Below are 16088 nucleotides of genomic sequence, written 5' to 3'. Positions count from 1 at the left end.
TCACATCTCTTTCGTGAGTATGTCCTTGGCCGCCACAGGGCCCCAGCCCTTGCAGCGCTATTTCTGTTTCTGTGCTGCAGGTCTGTTTTTCTCATATTCTTTTTTTCCTCTCTACTTTTCCATTAGCAGTCTTCTTGGTGCCAATTGTGCTTGAATCTGGTTTGTGTTTTGGACATTCGTTTTCTTACCTTCCAGCCTTATACACCTTTTCATTATTAATTATGTGGTCCCTTTGTTGTGTCTGACTTGCTACTTCTTTTCTAAATTTTACAAAATGTGGATCATGCAGGGAAGGCCACCTGGCACAGTGTATATTCCACCTTTTGTGCCTTTCTCTCTTTGCACCCTTATTTCTTGGAACCGTACTACACCCAAACACAGCATGGTAATCATTCTGTTGTGGGGAGAGCCATCAAGTACAAGCACAGTGGTGAGCACACAGGGATCACACTGTTAGTGGAATCTCCCCATGAAAGCCAAGAAGTATGTGCCAGTCATGGCTGGGGCACAAGGACTCAGATCAATGGTTTACTGGCCAGGCTTGATGGCACCTATGGGTAGAGCTGTCATTCGGAGTAGGTGGTACCATAGCGGAACGTTCTCATATGAAGCAAACATGCCCCCAGCAGTCACTTTTGAAGCTAAGACATATTACTAGGCAGAGAAGTATGACTCCACAATGTTCCTTTCCGTGGCTACATTATGAGAGTAACATAGGGCTCAGAGACAAGGTGAGAAATAGTCCCCCCCCCCCCCCCTCCCAAATACTTGGTTTGATCTAGGACAAATGAGAATTCCATTTTGACTGCAAACCCATTATTTTTTGTTGTTGAAGACCTTGAGGACAGGTTTGGGGAAGTGGCAGTTATTTCAAAAATTAAAATTTGCTCTGTTCTGGTTAAAATAGCCCCCCCTCCCCCTGCTCGGTGTCAGCTGCTGCTTGCTTGCAACAAGCTGGACAACATTCCTGTCTCTATAACCCCTCATAAAAGATAAATGTGGTACAGGGTATCAGTGTCCAGCGAGATATCCTTGCTGCTTGTGTGGAGCAATCAGGTGTGCATTATGTTCATTGTATCCAGTGGGGACCAAAAGACAAAAGAGTGGGTAATACTGGAACCTTCATCTTTAGCTTTGAAGGTGACACGTTGTAAGAGAAGTGCAAGGTGATGGTATATTTCTGTAATGTCAGACCATATATTCCTTCTCCCATTCGATACTACAAATGCGTGCAACTTGGACCTGTCTTCTCATTGCAATGCCAGCCTCATCTGTCTGGATTGTGGCCATCTGTAGTACACAAATGCTCCATGTGCCCCTCCCCCCATCTGTGTCACCTGCAGGGAGCACCATTCATCCCCTCTCTGTTCAGCAGCCTGCACCATTTTCAATCGAGAAAAGAAAATCAAGGAATACAAGACCCTTGACCACATCATATATCAAAAGGCCAAGAAGAAAAATACATTTGTCTACATACTACATGTATGACAATGACGTACGCTACTGCTACGATGACATCATCCTCTTCAGTGACAGTGCAATCGCCCTACATGTCTTCTAGTCTGTCCCTCATAGCTGCTCGACAACAATTGTTCTCCTGGTATTTGGTGATCTGACTCCCATTGTTTCCCCCACACCCCCTTTGGGAGTCAGTCCTCAGCCCCCTGCTGGAGAAGCACTGTCCTCTTCTGGCATCCCGTACCAGGAAAGGGTCGCTCGGGATGCTCCTTTCCGAGGACTCTGCTGACCTGCAACCAGGTGGCCGAATGAGCCACAGATTGCAGGTCATAGGACTTCTCATTCCTCTTCTGTCCCAGAATCTGTAGCAGACAAGCTCTTACAGTAGTGTAAATCTTCTAAGGACAATAAGGACAAGAAATAGTCCACAAAAAGATGGATATTCTGGTGGCCCCTGTGCCTCTGTATGTATGGTTCCGAACCCACCCACACACTCTGATTCGGAACAAATGTGTATTAATGGTGTATTTTCACAACCAACGGCAACAGGCGACCCTGAAGCACAACCTGCCTCCTAGGTTCCTTCACACCCCCGCAGGATACTGATAATGTAAACCTCCAGTGGAAATGTAGTGCTTTTTTCTGCCATTTGGCTGAGGTACAATGTTTTTTGTGCATGTCCCCTGCTTTTTGCATCACCCTCAATGAAACTTGTTTCTCAGCAATGTGAACCCCTATCCTGTGCAGCTGTAGGGCCTTTTTAAGAATCACATTGACTATGAAGAGGTGTTGTTGGGTGGTGTTTGCACGTACTTTTTGGACTTTGTCTATAGGAAACATGTACCACTCAATACAGCTTTGGAGACTGTGGCTGTTCATGTGAGGATACCTCCGGAATTTGCCCTCTGTGATGTGTATCTCCCTCCTGACGATGCAGTATAACAGAACACATTGTGTGCACTGTTTCTTCAGCCTCTAACATTCTGATGACTCAAAGTGTCAGTGTGGGTGTGGGTTATACTGATTTATTTCCCCAAACCACATTCCACTTATTTACGAGGTGACTTACTTGGAATTTTGCAGCCCCTCTTCTTTACGGGATAATCAGCTGCTGGAAAATCTCTTCTTCTTAGATGAATAGAGCTAGGTATAGGAACTTTTAAGCCTCTTTCTACTTATAAAGTGAGTTGACATACAAACTTTCCTTTTTGTCAGTTAACAATGTATTTGACTTTCATGCACAACGTAATTCGCACTTTCAACATACATATGCAACTTTCTGTAAGTACCTTGTACCATCAAACATTAGAAACAAAATGAATTACAGTTAAAAGAAAGTTAGTTTGACTACCATGACTTTCTTAAAATGAATATGAAAATATGTCTTGCCTCTACCAAGGCTGAGTCAAGAGTCCACAAGAGTACTTTTTCAACTGTTCTTGTTTCACATAACAATAGACAATGGCACAATAAGCACAGAACGGCATAAGAATTCCACAGTTCTTCCTTACACATGCACTAAAACCTCTATGGATTGCCCGGCAGGAAATTGTCGATGCTCTTCAACCACTGCGTCTACTTTCTTCCCGCGACTGATTTTAAACCTGCACACACACACACACATATGTGACGCGCAGTAGGTAGGATTCTACCGTCCCACACCCATATCTAGAATATCATGTGTTCGAGATGGTAGTAGGCTGAGTGGTTCTAGAATTTACACAGAAATTCTCGAATCTCTACAAGCCCCCTCTCCCGTCTTTATGTTGTTAGGTAACCATTGACCATCATAAAGAAACTGAAAACCTGCATGCAGTGCTCGATCTTTGCCTCTTGAATACTGGTTTTCCTGCACACTTCAGTGTGGCGTGGAGGTCTTATTCGGCCATTGATCTTTCCATTTGCAGCCCAGGTCTTCTCCCATCCATCCAGTGGAGAGTCCATGGTGACCTGTGCATCAATGATCATTGTGTCCCTCCCTCGGTGTCACTCACCTGGGTGTCCACCCAGATGGGCTCTTTCAAAAACAGATTGGTAAGCTTTCACCACTGCTGCCACCCTTTGCACCTCACCACATGGAGGTATTGATGTATTTGTCCAGGTCACAACTGCAGCCATTCTATCAGCATCTGACTCAGCGATTCCGTCTTCATTTTTGACCACTAGATATCACAGTTGGACTCTGCAGCACCATTAGCAACATCCATCAATGGAGCACCTCATTGCCTTTAATGGCCCTGTTGCCAGGCCTGCCACCTCATGAAATGATAGAAATGAGAGTGCTGGGAGTGGTATGTTGTTGCCATTGGATCATGTATCCCTCTTTCAAAGGTTTGCGCAGAGATTCGATGCCTCGATGGACACCAGTACCCCATCCGTGTACCTAGTATATCTGTGAGTGGTGATGTCTACACTGATCCAGGCGCTGTTGCTGAAAATTTTGCTTTTCATTATGTTCAAGCCCCTGCATCTGAGAATTACCAGCCTGCATTTTGTTTCCTCAAACAGTGGGTAGAAAGACTTCCTTTACCATTTAATACACCGTCACCTGGAATCTTATAATGCTCTGTTCAGTGAGTGGGAATTTCTCAGCGCCCTAGACATTTGCGCCTGACGCGGTTCCAGAGCCAGACTGCATCTACAGCCAAATGCCCACACACTTAACAGTTGATCACCACTGTCACATGCTTGCCATTTTCCACCACGTCTGGAGCGACAGTGAGTTTCCGTCTCAGTGGTGAGAAAGCATGATCATCCGAATACTGAAATGGGGAAAGCTCCCTCTTGAGATGACAGCTCTTTCCCAGTTAACCTCACTAATGTTGCCTGCAAGATGCTCAAATGTATGGTGAGCTGACAGCTGGGCTGGTACCGAGAGTCCCCGGGTCTTTTGGTTCCATCCCAGGGCATTTTTTGCCAAGGTCATTCTACTGCTTGGTCCACCTGGAGTCTGCTGTTTTGTCAGCTTTTACCTGGTATCAACATCTTGTTGCTGTTATCTTTGACTTGCATAGGACTTACATGACACAATATGGTGTCACCACATCCTCATTACCCTCCATGAGTGGGGTCTTGGGGACCAAATCCCAATTTTTGTCCGGAACTTCTTGTCTCATCGTACTTTACAGGTTCAAGTTGGTGCTGCCTACAGTATTCCCCATATGGAAGAGAATGGGGTTCAACAGGGCTCTGTATTGAGTGTGCCTCTTTTTCTAATGACTTCAGTGGTTTAGTTGCAGCTCTGAGGTCTACAGTGTCACCCTTCCTGTGTGCCGATGACTTTTGCATCTGCTATTACTCCTCAACTGAGGGTGTTGCTGAATGCAGGCTTCCATATCAAAGGCACAGTCCTGGGCTCTCACCCATGGCTTCTGGTTTTCTGCCACCAGGACATGTGTCATGCATTCTATCACCATTGTACTGTCCATCTCAACCAGATATATACCTCAGTAACCAAATGCTCAATGTGGTGGAGTCTTATCGTTTTCTGGGATTAGTCTTCAATGCCCAGTTGATGTGGCTTCCCCACCTTCACCAACAGAAGCAAACGTACTTGTCAGATCTTAATACTCTTCACTGTCTTAGTAACACCAGCTGGGGCACAGATCATTTTATGCTTTTACAGCTCTACAAAGCTCTGATATGGCCATGTCTCAATTATGGGAACCTGGCGTATGGCTCTGCATTTCCTTCAGCATTGTGATTACTGGACCTGATACACTATTGTGCCCTCTGACTTGCAACAGGTGCCTTTTGGACCAGTCCGATGAACAGCCTGCTCGTGGAGGCTGGCATCCCTCCCCTACAGATCAGACACCAACAACTGTTGATCAGCTTTGCAGTACAGATTTGCTGTGCTCCCTCAGCATCTGAGCTGATAGGGAAATCTACCTCCACAACAGAGATTGAGACCTGGAGTCAAGAGTGCAGTTTGCACACAGAGTCTTTGCCCTGAACTCCACCTTACCCAATTGTTGCCTCCATCAGGGACAAATCATGTGTACCCCCATGGTGTGTACCCCATCCGTAGATCTGGCTCAACCTCTCCTTTGGAACGAAAGACTCAATAGATCCTATGGTTTTTCACTGCCTGCTGCTGGCTGTCCTTGATGCATTTCCAGGCTCAGACATGGCCTACACTGATGGCTGTACAGTCAATGGATGAACTGGTTTTGCCTACACATATGCAAGAGGTAGTGAACTACACTCCCTTCCAAATGGATGCAGTTTATTTGCTGCAGAATTGATAGCCATTGCTCAAGCCCTCAGCCACCTTCATTCATGCACTGGCGAGTCATTCTTAATTGGCCTGAGTAGTCTCCAGGAAGTCAACCAGTGCTACCCTTGACACCCATTGGTTGTGATTGTCCAGGATCTCCTGTATGATATCCACCATGCCGAATGGTTGGTTGTCCTTATGTGGACCCCTGGTCACATTGGGATTCCAGGGAACAAACATGCTGACTGGATGGCAAGTTGGCTCCCAGGCTTTAGAGGTGGGGGTACTGGAACTGGACCTTCGATCAACTCTATGCCACCAATCGTTGCAGGTCATTGGAGGCTTGGAATTCAGATTGATGTGCCCAACTTTTCCAAATAAACTGCAAACCATAAAGGAGACCACGACCATGTGGCAGACTTTCCTTCATGCTTCTCGCAAGGAATCTACTGTCCTCTATCAACTTTGCATTGTCGACACTTAGCTGACCCACAGCCATATCCTCCAACGTGAGGATCCCACCACTGTCAGTGTGGTGCCTGTCTATGGTGGTCCACATCCTGCGGGACTGCTCTAATTTGGCCACCATAATGGCAAAACCGTAAGCTTGTTGACATGCTACCTCTGGTGCTAGTGGACTGCCAAAGTGGCTGATCTGGTTTCATGTTTTACCTGTGAAAGTGGTTTTTACTTCTCTCTATGACTTTAGGCACAGTAGCCTCTTTGGTCACTTGAGGGACCGGAGGGGTGCCCCATTGCTAGCTCCACGCCAAGGGGCCCATGGCGGCCCCTGCTCGGTGGTCTGGCCTGGATCCAGCAGGTATCACCTATTTAATTCTTCTCTTTTACATCTGTCGTTGGTTGACAAATTTGTCATCATTGTTCTGTTTCCTGAGATTTTATCTTGTCCATGTAGCTAGTTTTCTTGTAGTAATGGAGAGTGTGGAAGCACCAATTGGATGTGGAGTTTGGTCGCATAACATGTCTCGGGTGGAGGGGCTTTAACTGCTTTCTGGGTGGGGCAACTCTCCCATCTTCTCCCTTTTCCCCTTCTCTCACATCTACTTGCTTCTATCTCATGGTTTTCTTGATTCTCAGATGCAATTGAGTCCATTGGTATTTGTCCTTTTTGTCCTTCCTCTCCATGGACTATTCCCAGCTTGACACACAAAGGATTAAAGGACCGATGACCTTATAGTTTGGCCCCTTTAACCTCATCAATCCATCCATCACATAAGTGTTTAACTGCAATAATGAGTCCTTTTTTAGAACAAATGTGACTTAATGACTTTCACATTTTTGTTCATTGTTATATGTTTTATGCAAAGACATGCAATAAGGCTGGATACTTCTGACTGGCAGCATAAGTGTGTCTTTGGTCGCATAAAGTGTCCCGTTTCAAACACATGTATCTTGGAAATTATGCTGTCTTGTAGCTTTCGGCATTGGCTGTGATTCTTTTGATGCCTTATCATCTCATTTACCACAGTGCATAAAATGTTGCTACTATAGCAATGACAGTCAAATTACGTACATACTAACAATGTGATGTACGAGTGATCATTGAATTGAAAACTGATGACACTGATAGAGGGAATGTACTCACCAAACAACAGCAGCTGTAAACTTTTTGGAAGATACACAATTGCTAGCTTTTAGAACCAGGGTCTCCTTTACCTGGGTGAACAGTGAATTATTAAAGAAAAAGAGACTGGTAGTGCTTAATTATACATGATACTTTTCTTTATCTTTAATTTTTAATTGTTAGCACATTTCCTGCAACCGTCATCTCACTTCTGCAACAAAACAGAGGCCCTGTCTATGAGAGATAACAAATTCAAATCTTTCAAAGTGTTTCATCTGCTGCTACTTTGTAAGAATATTTACTCTATCCATATTGCAAATATCTGATGTGCAGCTTATTGATAAAATCTCCACATTTTTAATGTCTAATACTCCATTACGAAATATACTTCAGCATGTGATTGCGAGGGAAACAGTTGGTTTTCCTTAGTGTAATTGTATTACTATCCTTTACAGATAGCAAATTGCACTATAATGTGAGATTCCTATTTTTTTCATCCAACAGAAAAAGACAAATGTTCATTATTTTTACTTTCTCTCCTTTCATTTCTGTTGTTGTTATTGTTGTTGTGGTCTTCAGTCCTGAGACTGGTTTGATGCAGCTCTCCATGCTACTCTATCCTGTGCAAGCCTCTTCATCTCCCAGTACCTACTGCAGCCTACATCCTTCTGAATCTGCTTAGTGTATTCATCTCCTGGTCTTCCTCTACGATTTTTACCCTCCAGGCTGGCCTCCAGTACTAAATTGGTGGTCCCTCGATGCCTCAGAACATGTCTAAAGTATTTATCGTCCATGTTTCACTTCCATACATGCCTAAACTCCATACAAATGCTTTCAGAAACGACTTCCTGACACTTAAATCAATAGTCGATGTTAACAAATTTCTATTCTTCAGAAACGCTTTCCTTGCCATTGCCAGTCTACATTTTATATCCTCTCTACTTCGACCATCATTAGTTATTTTGCTCCCCAAATAGCAAAACTCCTTTACTACTTTAAGTGTCTCATTTCCTAATCTAATTCCCGCAGCATCACCCGACTTAATTCGACTACATTCCATTATCCTCGTTTTGCTTTTGTTGATGTTCATCTTACATCCTCCTTTGAAGACACTGTCTATTCCGTTCAACTGCTCTTCGAAGTCCTTTGCTGTCTCTGACAGAATTACAATGTCATCGGCGAACCTCAAAGTTTTTATTTCTTCTCCATGGATTTTAATACCTACTCCGAACTTTTCTTTTGTTTCCTTCACTGCTTGCTCAATATATAGATTGAATAGCATCGGCGAGAGGCTACAACCCTGTCTCACTCCCTTCCCAACCACTACTTCCCTTTCATGTCCCTCGGCTCTTATATAACTGCCATCTGCTTTCTGTACAAATTGTAAATAGCCTTTCGCTCCCTGTATTTTACCCCTGCCACCTTCAGAATTTGAAAGAGAGTATTCCAATCAACATTGTCAAAAGCTTTCTCTAAGTCTACAAATGCTAGAAACGTAGGTTTGCCTTTCCTTAATCGTTCTTCTAAGATAACTCGTAGGGTCAATATTGCCTCACGTGTTCCAACATTTCTACAGAATCCAAACTGATCTTCCCCAAGGTTGGCTTCTACCAATTTTTCCATCCGGCTGTAAAGAATTTGCGTTAGTATTTTGCAGCTGTGACTTATTAAACTGATAGTTCGGTAATTTTCACATCTGTCAACACCTGCTTTCTTTGGGATTGGAATTATTATATTCTTTTTGAAGTCTGAGGGAATTTCGCCTGTTTCATACATCTTGCTCACCAGATGGTAGAGTTTTGTCATTACTGGCTCTCCCAAGGCTGTCCGTAGCTCTAATGGAATGTTGTCTACTCCCGTGGCCTTGTCTCGACTTAGGTCTTTCAGTGCTCTGTCAAACTCTTCACACAGTATCATATCTCCCATTTCATCTTCATCTACCTCCTCTTCCATTTACATAATATTATCCTCAAGAACATCGCCCCTGTATAGACCCTCTATATACTCCTTCCATCTTTTTGCTTTCCCTTCTTTGCTTAGAACTGGGTTTCCATCTGAGCTCTTGATATTCGTGCAAGTGGTTCTCTTTTCTCCAAAGGTCTCTTTAATTTTCCTGTAGGCAGTATCTATCTTACCCCTCATGAGATAAGCCTCTACATCCTTACATTTGTCCTCTAGCCATCCGTGCTTAACAGTTTTGCACTTCCCGTCGATCTCATTTTTGAGACGTTTGTATTTCTTTTTGCCTGCTTCACTTGCTGCATTTTTGTATTTTCTCCTTTCATCAATTAAATTCAGTATCTCTTCTGTTACCCAAGGATTTCTACTAGCCCTCATCTTGTTACCTACTTGATCCTCTGTTGCCTTCACTATTTCATTCCTCAAAGCTACCCATTCTTCTTCTACTGTATTTCTTTCCCCCATTCCTGTCAATTGTTCCCTTATGCTCTCCCTGAAACTCTGTACAACCTCTGGTTCTTTCAGTCTATCCAGGTCCCATCTCCTTAAATTCCCACCTTTTGCAGTTTCTTCAGTTTTAATCTACAGTTCATAACCAATAGATTGTGGTCAGAGTCCACATCTGCCCCTGGAAATGTCTTACAATTTAAAATCTGGTTCCTAAATCTCTGTCTTGCCATTATATAATCTATCTGAAACCTTTTAGTATCTCCAGGGTTCTTCCATCTATACAACCTTCTTTCATGATTCTTGAACCAAGTGTTAGCTATGATTAAGTTATGCTCTGTGCAAAATTCTACCAGGCGGTTTCCTCTTTCGTTTCTTAGCCCCAATCCATATTCACCTACTACGATTCCTTCTCTTCCTTTTCCTACTGTCGAATTCCAGTCACCCATGACTATTAAATTTTCATCTCCCTTCACTACCTGAATAATTTCTTTTATCTCATCATACATTTCATCAACTTCTTCGTCATCTGCAGAGCTAGTTGGCATATAAACTTGTACTACTGTAGTAGGCGTGGGCTTCGTGTCTATCTTGCCCACATTAGTGCTTTCACTATGCTGTTTGTAGTAGCTTACCTGCACTCCTATTTTTTTTTATTCATTATTAAACCTACTCCTGCATTACCCCTATTTGATTTTGTATTTATAATCCTGTATTCACCTGACCAAAAGTCTTGTTCGTCTTGCCACCGAACTTCACTAATTCCCACTATATCTAACTTTAACCTATCCATTTCCCTTTTTAAATTTTCTAACCTACCCGCCAGATTAAGGGATCTGACATTCCACGCTCCGATCCATAGAACGCCCGTTTTCTTTCTCCTGATAACGATGTCCTCGTGAGAAGCCCCTGCCCGGAGATCCAAATGGGGGGCTATTTTACCCAAGAGGACGCCATCATCATTTAATCATACAGTAAAGCTGCATGCCCTCGGGAAAAATTACGCCTGTAGTTTCCCCTTGCTTTCAGCCTTTTGCAGTACCAAAACAGCAAGGCATTTTGGTTAGTGATACAGGGCCAGATCAGTCAATCATCCAAACTGTTGCCCCTGCAACTACTGAAAAGGCTGCTGCCCCTCTTCAGGAACCACATGTTCGTCTGGCCTCTCAACAGAGACCCCTCCGTTGTGGTTGCACCTACGGTACGGCTATCTGTATCGTTGAGGCACGCAAGCTTCCCCACCAATGGCAAGGTCCATGGTTCATGAGGGGGCTTTCATTTCTATTTCACTGCAAATACAGTACCTTTCCATCCAACAGAATTTGACAAATCTTCATACCTTCTACTTTGCCTCATTCCACTTCTGTTTCACTGTAGGGGCTTGCAGAAGAAGAATTACAAGTTCCCCTTACGACATAGATAATTTTGTTGAGCAATAGGGTGAAAGTGTCTGATATTCATTGCATGTGAATAGAATAGACATATTACGGAATCTATGAGCGTAACCGCAAAAGTAAGGTCTCCTATTTTTTTATAAGTACATAGACCTGTTTATTTCTGCAATGGTTTACATCAGTTTTCAGCTTGAACATTTAGCTATTTTTCGACATAATGACCATTTCTGTAGAAGCATTTTTGTAGATGCTGTGGCAGTTTTTGTACACCCATGTCATACCGGCTCGCTGCCATGCTGCTCAGAAAGTTATGAACCTCTTTTTTCACCTCATCGTCGTAGCTGAATCGCTGGGACCACAATTACAGGTAATGTGAGACTCTTAAAAAACTCAAACGGGAAATTCAGAACTGGAGAAGATGAATGTTGAGCAAGGGTGTACAGATTCTCCAAGACAACACTCGCCTACACATTGCTCGGCAAACTGTTGCTCTCCTGCAACAGTTTCAATGGAACATAATCACCCACCCACCCTATAGTTTTGACTTGGCACCCAGTTCCCTAGGTTAAAAGAACATTTGGCCGGAAAGCGATTCAGCTCCAACGACGAAGTGAAAGAAGAGGTTCATAACTTTCTAAACAGCATGGCGACAAGCTGGTATGGGCATACAAAAGCTGCCACAGCGTCTACAAAAATGCATCAACAGAAATGGTGATTATGTCGAAAAATAGCTAAATGTTGAAGCTGTAAACTAATGTAAACCATTGTAAAAATAAACAGGTCTATGTACTTATAAAAAATAGGAGAACTTTTGAGATTACCCTTGTAAAAAAAGCGGAATGGAGTCCCGTGACTGTTGCTAATAAAAGGCTTAACTAAGAAAATGGATGACAACTAAAGAAGCAAAGAGTGAAGGATATTGGGTAAACTGAAAAGGAAGGAAAAGATACATGTAAAAGTGAACATTCATTCAAAAGACAAAAAAACTTCATTCTTTTTCGTTCTTTTCCACAACTGATAGTTCTGGTCATAAGGTGAAGATGAGCTAAGCCTCTTAATGATCATTTCTGTTTCATTGTGCACTTTGAGTGTCATTACATAAGTGAGTGCATGTATTACAGGCTTTTTTTCTTCAGACAGATTATAAAAATTTTTCAAGATCTTTGTGTTCCTAAATGTTCATGGAATTTTGAAAGTAATACCTTGACACAAAAGAAGTGAGATTGCTCTCATTACGAAGAACTATTTCTCAGTGTTGCTAATGCAGGACTCTTCTCAACTTTCACAGTTTTTTTACACTATGACAGGTTTAATCCAAATAAGTCAGAGTAGTGCCAGTGAATGAGCGATTTACCACAAATGTGTTGCCATATCATACCAGAAATAAAAAGTGATGGAGCTTCTGCACAGCTTCACAGAAAATGACATGCAGAACTGCACAGAATAAAGGATATGGTTTTCATAAATTTAGAGATTAATATTTTCAGTACGCCATAAGCTGCTAAGTATAAATCTGGTTACTATGACATCTAGTTTCATTTTGTACTGATCATCATTTGGTTGACTATCTATAGGCAAAAGAATATTTTGGATGTGTATATATTGACTAACAATATTAGATTCTATTACAAGAGTGAAAAATTCTAGGAAGCAAACAATAAACACAAATGATGAAAGGCAGCCATTTGGCTGTACCTGAATGATGCTCACCACATAAAAACATATAACACCACAGAGGCACTACTAAGCTCTCGAGCTACCACTCATTTTCTTGTTAAAGCACATAACTCACAACCACAGAAAAACACCCAAATGCAAATGTCACTGGGGTCAGGTTTGAGTATGTTCGTTCATCTGTGTGTGTGTGTGTGTGTGTGTGTGTGTGTGTGTTTGTTTGTGTGTACTTAAACTATAAAGTTAGTTTGAAAAGTTCTCAGAATGAAATAGAAGAAACGACATACCTCAATGAAACTTTTTTGTTTTGTAATGTAGTCTCCCTGTACACAATGCATTTGGTCGAGCAATGCTCCGTCTTGATCCCATATCGAAAATTAACTTCTCCCATCAACTTTGCCCGTCGGTTCTTCATTTGAAGAGAATCTGAGGAAAATTTTGAGCTTGGGGAAGAGATGGAAGTGTGGAAGAGCCAAATCAGGCACACAAGGGGAATGTGGCAACAATTCATATATTACTTCATGTATTTTTGCCCTGGCAACAACACTTGTGTGTGGGTCCACGTTTTCTCGGTGAAAGATAACTTTCCTTCTTGCCAAACCTGGAATTTTCATGTATCTTGTTCTATAGTTGGTCCAGGAGGTTAGCATGATATTGTCCTGTAATTGTTTGACCAGTGGGAAGATAATCTATCAGTAGAATTCCTTTCGTATCCCAGAAAATTGGTGCCATTACCTTTCTGGCTGACTGCATTGCTTTTGCTTTCTTTGGTGGTGGTGAATCAGCACGTTTCCACTGCTTTGGCTGTCATTTTTTCTCTGGCGTAGTAGTGGTCCCAAGTTTAGTCTGTGATCATAAACAAATGCAAAAAACCTTGTTGGTTTCTCTAAAAATGGGGCAAATATTGTTCAGACATTTCCATTCTGATACATTTCTGATCCTGTGTTAAGTGTTGTGGCACCCATTTAGCAGATAATTTTCTCATATATCCAACTCCTCTCCTAAAATGTGATACACCCATTCAGATGAGATCTTTACAGCATCAGCAATTTCTTGCACTTTCAGTCAGCAATCCTCCATGACCATTTTATGCACTTGGCTGACCACTACACAGATCATTACCTAACCTGTCCTGACCAAATTTGAATTTGTTTGTCCACTGGTGACTGTTGAATGTGAAGGAGCAGAGAGTCCCCCCTCCCCTGCACACACCAGTGGATTCTGAAAATTAGCATGAATTTCCTTTGCTTCCATACTGTTCTTTATCGAGCACTTAGTCATTGCTTGACTCCTAATTTTTTCCATCTTCACAAATCACTACATGGAAAAAACAACAGAGAAATGTCAGCACCGAAGATCTCTACCTAGAGCACTGACATGTCACGTTTACTCGTAAATAATGACCTATTATTACAGAGGAACCTTGTTGCAGTAGCACTGACATCTGGTGGTGAGTCTGTCAACTTCTCAAATTGCTCTCATAGAATAAAAGTGATAGCCGAAAAATTGTAAAATTTATGTGCTGTTACATCGTTTCTAAGCGCTGCACATCTGTCATTTACAGATAAGTGGCTCCCTCTTCTTATTTTCGTTTGTAATCATTCATGTTATTATGTATAAGAATGTCAGCTTACTAACATCTTACCTTCCATCTTTCTTCATAAATTATGGACATGATAATTATTTAGATATATGTTTGTGTACCAAATGACACTTCCACAGTATTAAACTATTTCATAGAGTGCACATTTTTTGTTGCAGTCTTAATAGGAGCTAATGTAATCAAGTAAGTTTTTGAGCATTCATAACAAATTGACAATTAAAAAATTATATTTCAGCCATAATTTCCACTTCTCCCCCTTTTTTTTGTCTGTCAGGAAAGTAAACTGTAACAACATTTCAGTTCCATAAATATATTTTGCAGATAACTTTGAAATCACCTGCACCTATCCAGGTAGATGGTGAGCCATGGTTGCAGAAAACTTCAGAAATAAACATACATTTTCATAATCAGGCCACTGTTCTTAAATTGAAGGAAACGGTTGATTAAGTATTATTTCAGGACCATTGATTGTGTTCTGTTGTTATGCTATATGTTCCAAAATATTTTGTTTAATTTTATGTGGTTTTAATAATTTAATTTTTACAACATTTATTTTTTATTGGTTACAAAGAAGTTTCAGAACTGCTTTGCTTTTATTGTTACACATTGCTTTTATATTTGATATGTTTATATTTTGTATTCATCTTAAATGCCTGTAACAACAAAATAATAATACTAAGATGTGCCTTGCCATAATTATCTGCTGTAGCATTGCTTGTACAAGTTTTATAGTTATGCAAATGAGAATCCATGTAAATGTTTAACTAGTAAGCTGCAAGATATTCAGGGATTTACAACAAATCATCTGCCAGTACCAACACTTAACTGGTAAGGGCGATTCTTTAACAGATATATGATTATTATGAATTCCACTTATGAAGAAAATAAAACCTTTACAGTCATACATAAATTATCTTTTATTGAAATGTTTTCAATTTTTCCTATTCCACCTTGTTTTTAAATGTTAATGTATTGATAATCAAGTAATTGTATGGACTTAAAAAAAGTTTTCTTTTGTAACCTACATTGTATTCTGTGTACAAGTGACTCATTGTGTGTTCTACCATTATCTCCTGTTGGGATTTGTGATATTGTGCATTAATCACATCACTCCAATGGTGTAGCATCTGCGGTCTGATTTTTCAGACTTACTGGATTGCTGAGTAAGGTGGCGCAGTGATTAGCACACTGGACTCGCATTCAGGACAATGACAGTTCAAACCCATGTCCAGTCATCCTGATTTAGGTTTTCCATGATTTCCCTAAATCACTTCTTGTAAATTCCGGGATGGTTCTTGTGAAAGGGCATGGCTGACTTTGTCCTCCATCCTTCCCCAATCCGATGGGAGCGATGACCTTGCTGTTTGGTCCCTCCCCTGAGTCACCAACTAACTTACTTAATGCATTCCAAAAACTTAAATCTATTGAACAGCATTAGTACAGTGTGCAAATGATGCCTCACTGTGATAGAGTGTTTAGAAAGATCACAGACAGATTTCTGATGAGCATGAAAGAAAGAAAAAAAACAGTAGTATGTTGATTCACAGTGCTGTGAGCAAGACCATGCCATGATTCTGATGGAAATTTTTAAAAAAAGTTGCTCATCAGAATAGAAGTATCGGTTTTTATGTGCATGGCATTAGCCATAACAGGCTGTGCATGTGATGTTTATAACATCAGGAAACTGATAGAACAGTCCTAAAGCTGTCTATTTACATGTATTGGATTACAAAGCTGATATACAGGGTG

The 16088-nt window shown here is 41.5% G+C and overlaps 1 protein-coding gene across 8 annotated transcripts in view; it reads left to right on the top strand.

Moving 5' to 3' along the window:
* LOC124595310 (diacylglycerol kinase epsilon) overlaps nt 1–15249 on the top strand; it is a 203312-nt gene extending 188063 nt beyond the window's left edge. For all 8 annotated transcript variants that reach the window (XM_047134007.1, XM_047133999.1, XM_047134005.1 and 5 more), the window contains one exon: nt 14661–15249. In XM_047134007.1, the coding sequence (XP_046989963.1) occupies nt 14661–14786 (126 nt within the window). In that variant the 3' untranslated portion in view covers nt 14787–15249. The remainder of the gene's footprint in view (nt 1–14660) is intronic.
* The last annotated feature ends 839 nt before the right edge of the window (nt 15250–16088 follow it).

This window comes from Schistocerca americana, chromosome 2 (genome assembly GCF_021461395.2).
Source record: "Schistocerca americana isolate TAMUIC-IGC-003095 chromosome 2, iqSchAmer2.1, whole genome shotgun sequence".
NCBI classification, from domain to species: domain Eukaryota; kingdom Metazoa; phylum Arthropoda; class Insecta; order Orthoptera; family Acrididae; genus Schistocerca; species Schistocerca americana.
The sequence above is the reverse complement of the archived record's forward strand: the minus strand, read 5'-3'. Positions and strand labels throughout refer to the sequence as shown.